We start from the raw sequence: 12,955 nt of genomic DNA, 5'->3' as shown, positions 1-12,955 counted from the left end.
TCCTGCACGTTTTAGATCTCACCATGGGTCAACACACCCAAATCAAATGATTAGTTCATTACCAGGCCTCTGAAGAACTTCAAGACATGTTGAGGAGGTAATTTAGCCATTTAAATCAGATGTGTTGGATCAAGGACACATCTAAAACCTGCAGGACACTGGCCCTCGATGCCTGGAGTTCGAGACAACTGATCTAAATGAAAAGCTGTGGTAAGTCTACTGACTCTGAATGCGCCTGAGTGACTTTTATGTGGCAAAGAAATAATTTTAACTCAATATCTTGATGAATTACTGGATAACACAATAACTGCTGAGTTTAGATAGAAAGCAGCCTGGGTTTTGTTTTGTTTTCTCTGTGCCTGTGGTTACTGGCTACTGACAAGTGGCAAGGCACCATCTGATATGTGTATCAGTCTGATCCTGACCCAAAAGATTTCCCTCACCAACAATCAATGGGGCGGTCTATTCAGTTCTTTTAATTTATAAAGCGTGGATAGCCATGTTTAAGTTGAGCCGTTTGTCACCTTACACACAAAACAGACACTCACAGTCTCTTTATCATGCTGACGGATTCAGTTTCCTAATTTAACACTGATATTCATTCATTATTCTCATCATTTCTTTTAAATTAAAGATGTGTTTGAGTCCTATGGCCTATTTTTCATTGTCCCAAAATTTTTATATTAATTTCCATCCTCTATACAGCTACCACTGTTAGGCTTTTGCTCACTCTGAAATCACATATTTATTTTCTTGTCTGGTGTTTAAGCAATCCACACAACATTTTATTTCATCTCCTGTTTTCAAACCTACACTCCCTGAATCAGCAGCAAATTTCAAAAAAATGTAAGATGAATTAGTCTTGTATTCATTAGTATAAAGAGTAATTAAACTTGGAGAGATACCATCAGTCTCCCACCCCCATGGGGCCCCGGTGTTGGTAATACTAGCAGATGACACTGCAGCACTTACTCTAACACACTTTGGTCATCTAAACATAAAATGATGAGAACCATGTAGCTCCAGAAACAAAGCACAGACTGCATTTGTATGACACTCGGGGGAAAAGTAAGAAGTTGTGTTTCATGATTGATGACGTATGATACAAAAACAATCTGCTGACTAACAGTAAGTACTCTGCCTGAGTTCCTGGAAGACATGTTTGGGTGTCACAGACAGGTGGCACGGCTCTCCTGAAAAATACTGTGTATAATAAAACATCACTGTGAGGCAAACAATGTGCACATTGTGATTTGTGGTAATGTTCTTCTGACTTTCTAAGCAGTCTGAGTATCATTCTCCTAAAAAGATCTCATACTTCTTCAAGTCTGTCATATGCCGAAGAATAAAATAATAAGGTTCTTTTTTGTGTGGGAACTTACACAAATCTGTAACCGAGCCTGAGCCCAGAAATAACAAATAAATCACTCTTTGGTATAAGAGGGACTGTTTTAGTCTGGAGCAAAGTTAGTCTCCATCAACCTAACGATGAAATTTAGTTAAGGTTCCACTACTGATTTCACAGTCTAATATTATTATGGATGCATGTTATGCCATATTCTTGATATTTAAATAGATTTATTGTTTCCCTGTATGCATGATTGAAGAAATATTTGGAAAGATGTTACGGCCCTAGCGTAACGTAACAAAAGAACAAGTGGAAAAAATTTTATTCATTGACTTCGCACCAGATGCAGTCACACTGAACAAATCTCATAGTTCATAATATAATACAACATGACACAAAAAGATGTGGTACCATGTAATGCGATACGATACAATCCAATGGAATAAGATTGGATCAACAGACATGCAGGGTTGCTAGTTGGTACATGATACAGGACATGTTGGTTTACACAAGAGTTTTCTTTACAAGTTTCCTCTTTCTCACCACAATAAGAAACAACACATGGCCTCAGCTAATCAACTCACTGATTGGTGATTACTTCAGACCTGTATTGATTTCAGCCATAAGGGCAGCGCTAAGTGTTGGGAGTGAGAAAGAAATCCAGTCCAAGAAAATCATGTTTTGTTATTCTGGAATTATTTGATGTGAAGAATTGGTTTGAAGCTACTATAGTAAACATCAACTTTCTGAGCCTTTGCAATTCCTCTGCTTAAAGGATAAAAACACTCCACAACAGACTTATAGCTTACGTTAGCATTGCTCATGAGGAAATTACACAGTCTTAGTTCCCACACGCTGTTATCTAGTTCTTCTTTGTCTAAGCTGACATAACTCTTGATGTAGCTTAAGTTGAGACATGTTTGCCCGTGGGAGTGCCTTAAAACAAGTGCAAACACAAGGTGCAAGACTCAGAGGACCAAGATGAAAAATTCCTGTCATGCTGATGAATGAAAATGGATCAGGCTGACAGCCGTATAGCACCTTTTGACTTAAAAAGCACCACTGCAGTTCAAGAAGATTACTATTTTCATGTGTAGTAATCTATATTTAGAGGTATACCTCTGCGATCTTTCTTGCCCTTTACTTGCATACATGGAGCTGGAGGCTGGAAAAAAGCAGCAAGACTAGCACAAATCACAAGTGACCGTACTGGAACGAGAAGGCATAGCGCTAGGTTACCAGCTAATGCTAGCAAACACTTTTAGTAAGTACCATTCATAAACTGTACAATGCACAGACACTAATAAAATATCACTCATCAAAAAACTGAAGGACAAACTTCTTGGATTAGCTGTGCCTCACATGTTTTTTGCAAGATAATTCATTATAAGGCTACAACGGAACGAAAGCACAAACGGTTCTAGTTTAGCAGCTAAAGTTATCAACAGTGGCCATACTGTTGGTTAACATGCGTTTTGATGCTGAAAAGTTGGGCATTTTCACATGAAAGGTCTGATTTGCCTTCAGGAGTCAGCCTTGAGTGGCTACAAGAGGAAACACACTTTTTTGGCTTCATTTTTGAGCTCTGGAGGTTGCCACTTGCAGGCTAGAGTAGCTTCAATAGTGTACCTTAAATGAGATTTGTCAATATGATGCTTTACTTTTTGCTTGATATAACAACTTAAGAAGGTTTAACAAAGACCTGAACTCGATAAAGTACTCTGTGTTTCATAATAACTAGCAGAAAGTTTCAACAGGCACATTGTGTAATACTACTACTTAATTTAACTGAATTTTATCTAACTTGAGTTACTAGTGAGTAGTGAGGAGAAAAGTCATAACAGCATCCCTGTTTGATTATTCCCTACATTCTACAACATTAAGGGCAATTAAATGTTTTTAATATAGCACCAGATTACAACAACAGTCATCTCCAGCTGCTTTATATTTTAGGCAAGAGAACTCCAACAATCCGATAATTCCTATGAACAAGCACTTGGCCATGGTTAATAGGTAGAACTCAGTTTTAACAGAAAGAGACCTTCAGCAGAACAAGGCTGTGTGATGAGCAGCCATCTGCCACGACCGGCTGTGGGATGAGAGGAAAGTGAAGACAGAAACAGAGGAGCGCAGAGAGACTGAACAACAAACAAGCGAGCAGAAATAAATGTAATGATATGAAATAGTGTAAATGCACAGGAAGTCCACCAGCAGCACATGTGATACAGCTCAGAAATATTTAAACCCATCAGAAGATTCACTGAGAGTCTCGTATTCCGAGTCCTTCTGTCAAGAACTTAATCTTAACACATGAGACTTCACACTCCCCCACAGAACAACCTTCTCTGTCCTACAGTGCAACATTCTGTAAAGGTTTCCATCCACTGCTTTCTCTCTTCCTGTCCTTCTCCCAGCTCTCTCTCACTGTGTCTAATGGACCTGATGGCCTCATCAATAATACAATCAACCAACTATTTGCTTCAGCGGCTTCAGACAACAATGGACGGCTCCCCAATGCTTCTGTGAATGTGTGCATGAGTGTCATGCATTTGGCCTAACTGCATCCACTCTTTGTAGCTCTGTTGTGGGTCACTGGTTCATCTAACAAGAGCACAACAAAGGCAACAGGATCTATATTGTGTGTGTAGCGAACCCTGTTGTGCATCTGCTAAACTTAGCTGCAGGACAGCAGAGTTTGGGTTGCAGAGATCCTGTAGTGTACAACAAAAGTGTGATCATCTTTGCACAGTTTATAAAGATGCGATCTGTGGTCTTTCCAGTAGATGTATCAATATACTGTATATCTGTATGTGAGAGTTGGATGAAACACCAACAGTGACCATGTTTGGAGTCGCTTCTGCTCACAAGTCCCTGCATCCCAGCATTTTGTCTTTAACCACCTTTCAGCTGCTCTTAGTGTTATGTGGCTAGCTGCTGAAGACAGTCAAGTTAGCTAGAGGAGCATGTAACAGAAGCAGAGCCAGACATTTCCCTTGGTTTGGTTCTCTGCACAGAAAACATGACTTCATATGAATCAGCATATTGTTCCATGTCTGCTGGATGTGTAAATAAGCAACTGTTCGCTAACACAGCATAACAATTTAATAACACACTATGTCACTTTCCCACTTGTTCATTTTAGAGGAACAAATAAACTAAGAGTCAAGGAAACTGATGTACCAGCTCATGGTAAGAACATGAGCTTCTACAATATAAATGCTGTTATAAATAGAAATATTTGTTTGTACTTTTGAATGTTTGAATGAGCTAGTGTCATGCTAAACTCTTATGCCCCATGTCATCTGCTCTGTTCAGTTGACTTGCAGGTTGAGATCTGCTCAATCCAACTTTGTTTACCTAGTTCACAGCAACAGTCATTTCAAGATCTCAAAGATACGCACAAGGTGTCCCATCGCTGCATTAGGAAATAGTGAAAAGGGTTTCATATTCCCAACTCGTCCTATACGGAGGCTTGCAAAGGACCATCTGGAATCACATTATAAGTCATTTAATGTACATCATCAGTGGTGAGAAGGTGAGTTTAAAATTTTAACCCAAGCACTGCTCTTCTTCTTTCACCATGTCTTTCTTCAACACGCTAAAATGCAAACCACAGTCTCTGCAGCAAAAACCTCCAAGGCTAAAAAAGAAAGTTTCTTTTAATGGCCACTTGAAGCTAGCTACAGAAGTCCTCACATGTTAAAATGTCCTAAATTAAATGGCCCGAGGGGAAGTCTTTAACAGTAGGAAAAGCTGTAAAACTTGTTAAAATGTATCCTCTCCTTCACATTTTCCAAAGTAATCCAGAACTGCTTTGTTTGACACCCCTGTTGTTGGGTCTTTAGATTATATATACAGCGCCTGGAGGTGACTGCTGTTGTGATTTGGCGCTATATAAATTAAATTAAATTAAATTAAAAACAACATTAGCTAAGCCTTCTGTATTATTAAGTGTTGGTCCTGTCTTATTATATAGAGTCTGTAGATTATGTAATATGATGGAACACACAGCTTGTATTTTTAGGTGTAAATCCCTGCAACTATATGACTACTTATAGTCTGCTTCCTGCCAGACTCCCGGGAGAATTGTGATTGGAAAAAGAGTGATTAACTGATTCATTGGAAAACTTTCCACTGAGGTCCGTTTGCCTACGACAGAGAAGGTCTGAGCACCTTGTTCGACTATCACTCCCACTGTGTGTGCTTCAGGTGTCTTACCCAGTCCTCAAAGTGCTTGCTGCTGTTCTGCAGGATGTCCTCGAATTGGATGATGCAGTTGGCCACGAAGTCGTCGTAGCCAATGGGCGCGTCGTGGAAAACTGATAGCTCTATCTTGCGGCCGTCGTGGACCTCCGTGATGAACTCGTAATTCCACGTGGGGCTGTTGGTCTTCTGCTTGGTGGAGGTCTGGCCCACGCGAGAGTCGTCCACGTTGAGGGCGATGTACGTGTCCAGGAGGAAGGTCTGAGTCTTGGGACCGACGGCGTGACGCAGGGACCAAGCTGTGGGTTTGAGGTCCAGAGCCTCGCGGATCCTGATCTTCAGCTGCCCGTTGAAGACCACCATGGCGATGAAACGCGCTTCCAGTAAAACCACAGGACACCTTTCACCTCAAACACCCCCAAATCAACCGTGCTTTAGCGCTTTGAATAACAGCTCCGTTCAACCGGTGGTCCTCCGGGCAGAGCGTGTTCCTTCCACTCCGATATGAAGGAGAGAGTGCAGTCACCAAGCACACCAAGCTGCTGTCGTGTCTCGAAACGTCTGCACTTGTCGATTATGCTACAAAATTTCCCCCCAGAAACTGAACTTCAGTGGCGGAAAAGCGACCGTTAGCCCGGGAAGCCTTCAGAAGTGCACGGAAGAAACATGAATAGCTACGGCGCACATACGAGCAGAGGCCCCAGATGTGATTCGCTCTGTCATGGTGTTTACCTTCGAGGTATTAAAAAGCTCTGTTAGCTGCAGCGGGGCTCCCTGGAAGCACTGGCCTGCGTTGCATTGCACCGTGCGGAGGGTGGGAGGCTCCAAATACCTGCTGCCAGCCGCCGCGGCGCACTGGAGATGTTCGAGCTGCGAACCAGACAGCGGCCGGTAACGACCGCAGCAGGGGCGGAGAGAAGGGGGGCGGTGGGTGGATGTGTCAAAACGGGCTCCTGCTGCTTGGTGCACGGCCTGGTGTCAGTCCAGTGCAGCTGTTTGAGCTCAACTTCCAGTGGACACAGCCTCCCGACACCGCTGTGTGTCTCCGTCTCTCTCTCGCGCGCTCTCTCTCTCTCTCTGGTGCAGGAAATGCGAAAAACACGTCAGATTTAGCGGAGCCTGATGTGACAGACGGGGGAGTGCGACGCAACCAAGACTGGGGCGGTGTTTAGGAGCAGCGGGGCTGGGGGGGAAGGTTGGATGAATATGAAGGCAGAGAAATAAAAGCCTGAACAATTCACCAAGGTGCCCTTGAGCAAGGCTAGGGCTGTATAAAGAAGCCAGTGCAGGTTTACACAGTAATAGGCGTGTGTGTAAAGCTGTTTTATTAATGCAGAAAAAAACAGGTGTGTGTGCAGAAAAACAACAAGAGTGTTTAATACTGAAATGTGGACGCCTAGCAGCATGTCTCCACTCATTTTGCTGCATGTCCAGGTGCAGAATTATGAACATTCATTCACTCAATAAAGGCCACTTGCCAAGGCCATAAAAAGATGGGGCCTTAGGGGGATGAATGTAGGGATATGTGAGGCATGTGTGGAATTTAAAAGAGGTGACTGAAAGCCATGTTACTTATCAGCAGCATGATGTGTGCAGCACTGAAGAAAAATATAACCTAAAACATCTGCAGCCTCAAGTGGCTTTCACAGCATTAAGCAACATTTCAGTTTTCAGTTTTGGTTTACCAAGGATGCAATGCACAGATTGTGAGTAATTGCCCACTTTGCACCTGCAAGACTGCATTGCAAGATATGAATGTTTGCCAGGGCTCTAGCAGGACTCTAATTAGTTTTGCAAAATCGTGTCATGAGTCTTCATAGTTTCCATAGTCTTTAAAACTGTACCATCGTTGTTTGAATTCCTTCCAGGGTAAAAATGAAGCGGTGTGTTTGCAAGGAGCCAGACACAGCATGTGACACAGAGGAATGAGATTTTCTACCTTCTCATATATACAGACAAATGCTTTATATATTTGACACAGAACCTGCAGTCTGTTTCTCCCGAGGCACAGATGACAAATGTGATTTATGTGCAAGCTTAGTTTTATTTGGAATAATTGTAGAAGAAGAGTCAGGCGTCTGCTTCATTTAACAGCAGAAACTACAAGGTGACCGCATGCACGGGGATCTGTCTTAGTGCAGGAGCACACATACCTGACAGGCTCAGTACAACACCAAGAGTGATTCACATTTTACACAAGGGAAGGATGCATTTATGTGCAGATAGCATTTAGTGTTTTCAGCACTGGAGCAGCTGAAAACACTGACAAAATATCAGACTGGTATCAGTTTTTAATAGAGAGTGAACATGTTCTGTTATCTATTAGCAAATATGTAGGACAAATATGTAGGCTTTCACTGGCTTTGTTTAATGTGTTAGACAAAAAAACCCCAATTTAACCTGTTTTGTTGACCTGTTTTCAAACAGCTGGTCTCTTTCTTTAAGTTCACTTTTGTTGAATACTTGTGCAACAACAGTTACAAAAACAGAGAACCTTTTTTTGTGATGTATCTTCATCTCTTTATCTCAAATATGAGGAAGTTTGAGAAGACTCCAAAATATCTTTACAATCTGCAGAACACAAGTGTGTTAGAGGCTAGTTTACTTGCCTCATTTAGGCCATGTTATGCAAAAGTGAACATTAATATACAGTGGGGGTGCAGATTGACTGAAAAAAGGTGGATATTGAGAAACACTCAGATGAGCAGGGTGAAAGTGATCTGTTATGCTTAAACCTTGAACATCACTGACCCCTGTTGTCGATTGTTTGTAATTTCAAGTTTCAGGCACCTCCCACCAGCTGCAAAAATGATAAACTGCACTGCTTCTGAGAGAGGACAGAGAAAGTAAATTACTCTACACTGTCTGTCCCAGTTTAATTCTCTTACAGCCTCTTACCATGGCCATTTCTGTGTCAGAAATACAAGAACTAGCGTATTACTATCATGATTTTTTTCAATGTCCTAGAAAATTACAAGGTGGCTGAGAAATAAGACTTTTTCATATACTCATAATATACTGACCTAATGATTTCAAGAAACACACAGAGGTGGAACCATACTTGCATACAGGCAGGGAAACATTTTTAAGCCATCTTAGGTTTTTAATCCTCTGGTTTGTCAAATCAAATCAAATCAAATCACTTTTATTGTCACATCACATGTGCAGGCACACTGGCACAGCACATGCGAGTGAAATTCTTGTGTGCGAGCCCCACAAGCAACAGAGATGTGCAAACACAACAACACAAACGAGCAAAATACAAGAATGGCCAACCTGAAACTAATAAATATATGTACAATATATAATAGTGTATGCATTTCTGGATGTGTATACTAAATATTTTCCTACGTGTGTGTGTGTGTGTGTGTGTGTGTGTGTGTGTGTGTGTGTATACACATTTTTACAAAGTAAATAGTAAAAAATTTTATTAAATGTTACACTTTGTTACAGTAAATGTAGAATATTAGCAAATAGTTTAAGATAAAATAAGGCTATGTGTGTGTGTCAGTTTAAAATGAGTTTGACACCTCTGATCTAAAAGAAGTGCATTGTTACTCATGTTACCAGTAGCTGTGTTAGCTTAATGTTGGCTTAACATTAGCTAATGTAACATTTGATTCCATTCAGTGCTAATGTTAAGGCAGCTTTACTGCATAAAGTCAAAAAAAAAAAGAAAAAAAAAGGGATGGAGCCACAACAAGGCCAAACACGTGGATATTATATTGGAATCTGGCCTTGTGGTTTGTTTAATTTTTAACAAAGGAAACAAAAAAGTCCAGAAACTAAGGAACCATTAATAAGAATTATAAGGTCAAATATTACTACATGTAGAGAGAGGGGTGATACATAAGGATCAACAGAGACTTGAATTATTAGCAAAGTGATGAGGACCTGACAAACCTTTGAAGATATAAAACAACTATAAGCTTTAAATATTTCTTTGAGTGAAATCAATCATCATCCAGATACTTTGGATGCTTTGAGTGTATAAAGACATACAACTGAAAGCAAATATGTGGGAATGTCAGCAGTTCAACAGCTGCAGAAAGATGTTATTTGCTGTGTCTAGCGAGCATTTGGTGGAAGTTCAGTCTATATTGTTATAGATGTGAAAACACAGTTTGTCTTCCAATTGTAGAAAAGGGTATGAAGCTTCCTTTTATGACTCTTTCAGCTGCTGCAGAGAGGAACGACTGTGGTCGGTGGTTGCAGCAGTGAATCTAATATTCTTCTTTTCTGTGGTTTTCCATCATTGTTTAAAAGGAACAATGTATTTCTGTCGAAAACTTCTCCAACTTGTTTTCTCATTAGCACATCAGCCAATGTGTCTCTGAGCTCTGCAGATAGGAATCAATCACACGCACAGGAAATCCCCTGGACTCCGGCCACGTCCTGCCCTCTTTCCCCTCTCACTCGGCCGGATCTAAATCAAACGAGCATGGCTTGGCAACAGTGGATAGGCTCTTCATCACAACTGTAACTATGGTCACACTAGGACAGTAACATCCCCATGGCTACAGGAAAATAACTGTCCTGAACATTTTTCCACTTTAAGTGGCTGCAGGAATGAAAGGAAAATTCTTTTTATGGATCAGAGAGGAAGTTCCCAACAGGAGAGAGGAGAAACTGTAGACTGTAGAAAGATGGAAAACTGATCTGAATAATTGTAGGAACTGTTACTAATTTGTTTTTATTGAATTTGACATATATTCCAAACATAAAACTTCACATCTCCAATAACAGTTCATCCATCCTTTCCCTAACTGCTTATCCAGCTGTGGTTCCTGGAGGCTGGGAGCTGAATGATAAATAATAAATTCATTAAAAATAATAAAACATGCCAATATTGTATACGTTTATCTAAAAGGAAAGTTTTAAGATAGTCTTATAAGTCTTATTGGAGCCTGATAGCCGAAGACTCTGCCCGCCACTCCTACTTTCAGAAACACGAAAACGCTGACATCTAAAAAAATTGAATAAAGATGTTTACATCTCTTTCTGAGTTGTTCTTCCCTTCCTGTAGTCGTACAAGTCAGTTTCTCCACTACTTACCTACTTTTACTGGTAAAACAGCAATCTTTCTGAGAAACTGAGAAATTTGATTTTGAAATGAAATTAAACAATTACTAGTTGACACTAATCTCATTTTCTTACAGTTTATGACCCTGTTTTTCAGAGCGGTAAGTGTTTATTTACAGGGCAAGTCTTCTCTTCTCCTTTTCCAAATGATTGACACACTCAGTCACAGATGTCCTAAATCCATGATTTCACAGTCTTTTGTCATGCGTTTATTTTTCAAGAAGGGCAAAGAAATTAAACAAAGAGTCAATCATGACTTCCTCACATCTTCTGGGGGCCCTAAGCAGGATGGAAAACCCCACTCAGCCTCCAGTTAAGCCCTTCTGTGTCTTCTGTATCATTATTTTTTTTATTCTTTTCAACTGGATATTGTTTGTGTTCCTCTATCAATCTTGAGTCTGAGTCTGGCTTACATCTGCCGAAAGTTGAAAAATATATATCAGCATTGAAATCTTTATACTGGGGGTTCTCTAAGCTCACAAGGACCGAGTGCCAAGTTAGGAAACCAACATATGATTGAAGACTTCACAAGAAAATAAATGTTTAGTCCATGTTTGAAATGTGTCAGGTCAGTGCACCAGCTGTATTTGTTAATGTCAGGGAGGGTTACACTGTTGTGATGGCTAGAAGGGCTGAAATTGAACACAGGGACACCATCCTAGCTTCAAATCACGCACTGACGACTTCACCTTGTCCTCGAGCTTAGAATAATTGATTCCAAATTAAACAATTGCTTTTCCCCTATCTTGTTGGTAAATTTCTATGTAACCTGACTTAGCAGCTACTAAACACCAGGGGGCACCAAACATCAATCTCATTTCTAACGTTTTTATTATCTCTTCCCAAGGACAATATAATTCCCCTTTCTTTTTTATTATCCACTCTCCCGCTGTACGTCAGTGTGTGTGTGTTTTAGTGTGTCTTCTTTCTTTTTTATGTCGGTGAAATGGCTGCAATAGCTCTCAATCTGTAGCCATTTTTGAGGCACATCTGTGTTATTAAACACCTCACAGCTGGTAGTGAAAAACATTAATATGAGCACGGAGAGGAAGCTGATGGGCAGCAAACCAAATACCAAATGCACCTTCTCTGTATCCTGCATGTCCGCATAATCCTTACTCATCCCTGTCCCTCCGCACCACTTAGTTATTGCACTGTTTAATTATAAACAAACTGTCAAAATCAATATTGGTTTATTTATTTTTTTCATTTTTCCCCTCAAAGTGGGTTTTTTGTGTAAGACAATCAATAATCCTACTTTGGCCCTTGGGGGGAGGTTAAAAACGATCTATAATAGGATTCAACTCAAGCAGCAGGAATAACAACGAGCCAAACCAATTTCCCACAGGCTAACAGTGAGGTTTAACACCACAGTTTGCTGTCCCTTGTAGCTTAAAACCATGAAATTTGAACACAGAAGTGACAGTTTGCGTTTATTAGGCCTTTCAGCCTAGAAGTGTTTTAAAAGAATGATGACATGTAACTTTCATTTGTATTTATTCACTCAGAAACATCACCAGGGATGAAAGCATCTAGTTAAAGTTACAACACTGACAGTCCTGACACCGCACTGTGACAATTAATTTTCTACTTCATGTCCTGCCAGAAAGTTAATGAATATGGATATGGAAAAGGTGCACACCCCCATACCTTGTCATTTATCTCATCTTATGAGGCGAAGCAGAACCCAGATCAGTATTCTCATCGGAAGACATTTGATAAATACTCTCCCTAATTTAGAAGCAAAGCAGATGGTCTTGTTGCTGGCAATAGAGTTGCGAAATTGGGGCAGAGAAATAAGTGTATGTCAGCAGCAGAAGCATCAGCAGCAGCAAGGTGCTCTGTGAAGAGCAGGAGGTAGTGCTGCGTGTCCCAGGAGGGGTGTAGAAAGGGAAAAACCAGCCTGCAATAAAACAGCTGTTTCCGCAAGAAATGGCTGGCTGCCGGAATACCTGCTCCGCTCAGATAAAACCAAGTCCAAATAAGAGTTCTTTCTAAGCCAAATGTACTCTTTACATACCCGAAGGCACTAGAAATGAATTTGAATGTTCTTTTTTTGTTTTTTTTTTAAAGTAGGCTGTTAAAATCATTTAATGTTGTTGATTAATGTGCCTAGTGTGAAGTAACAAACCCACATAAAATCAGTCCCAATCATATGCAGCTGATGGATCTTTTACACTGTAAGATATACTCGGTGTTTTTGCTGAACACTGCAGGCTTTCATTTATCTTTTTCAGAGAGTCATCTTCTTTTTTTCTTCTTCTTCATTTTAAAATTTCCTAAATCAGTGAACACCAAAGTTTGGATGCTTGGTGTGCGGAT

At 40.5% G+C, this 12,955-nt stretch overlaps 1 protein-coding gene across 1 annotated transcript in view; it reads right to left on the bottom strand.

Annotated features, from left to right (window-relative positions):
* Positions 1-6,641, bottom strand: part of LOC147315833 (protein kinase C epsilon type-like) — a 96,738-nt gene extending 90,097 nt beyond the window's left edge. Inside the window, exon 1 of the mRNA XM_086258789.1 lies at positions 5,567-6,641. Coding sequence (XP_086114915.1) covers positions 5,567-5,914 — 348 coding nt within the window. The 5' untranslated portion in view covers positions 5,915-6,641. The remainder of the gene's footprint in view (positions 1-5,566) is intronic.
* Between the last annotated feature and the right edge of the window lie 6,314 nt (positions 6,642-12,955).

The sequence above is a fragment of the Aulonocara sp. 'chitande type north' Nkhata Bay genome, linkage group LG13 (genome assembly GCF_057382095.1).
Source record: "Aulonocara sp. 'chitande type north' Nkhata Bay isolate Kocher_YH1m ecotype deep benthic linkage group LG13, A_spYH_male_GT1.1, whole genome shotgun sequence".
NCBI lineage: Eukaryota > Metazoa > Chordata > Actinopteri > Cichliformes > Cichlidae > Aulonocara > Aulonocara sp. 'chitande type north' Nkhata Bay.
The sequence above is the reverse complement of the archived record's forward strand: the minus strand, read 5'-3'. Positions and strand labels throughout refer to the sequence as shown.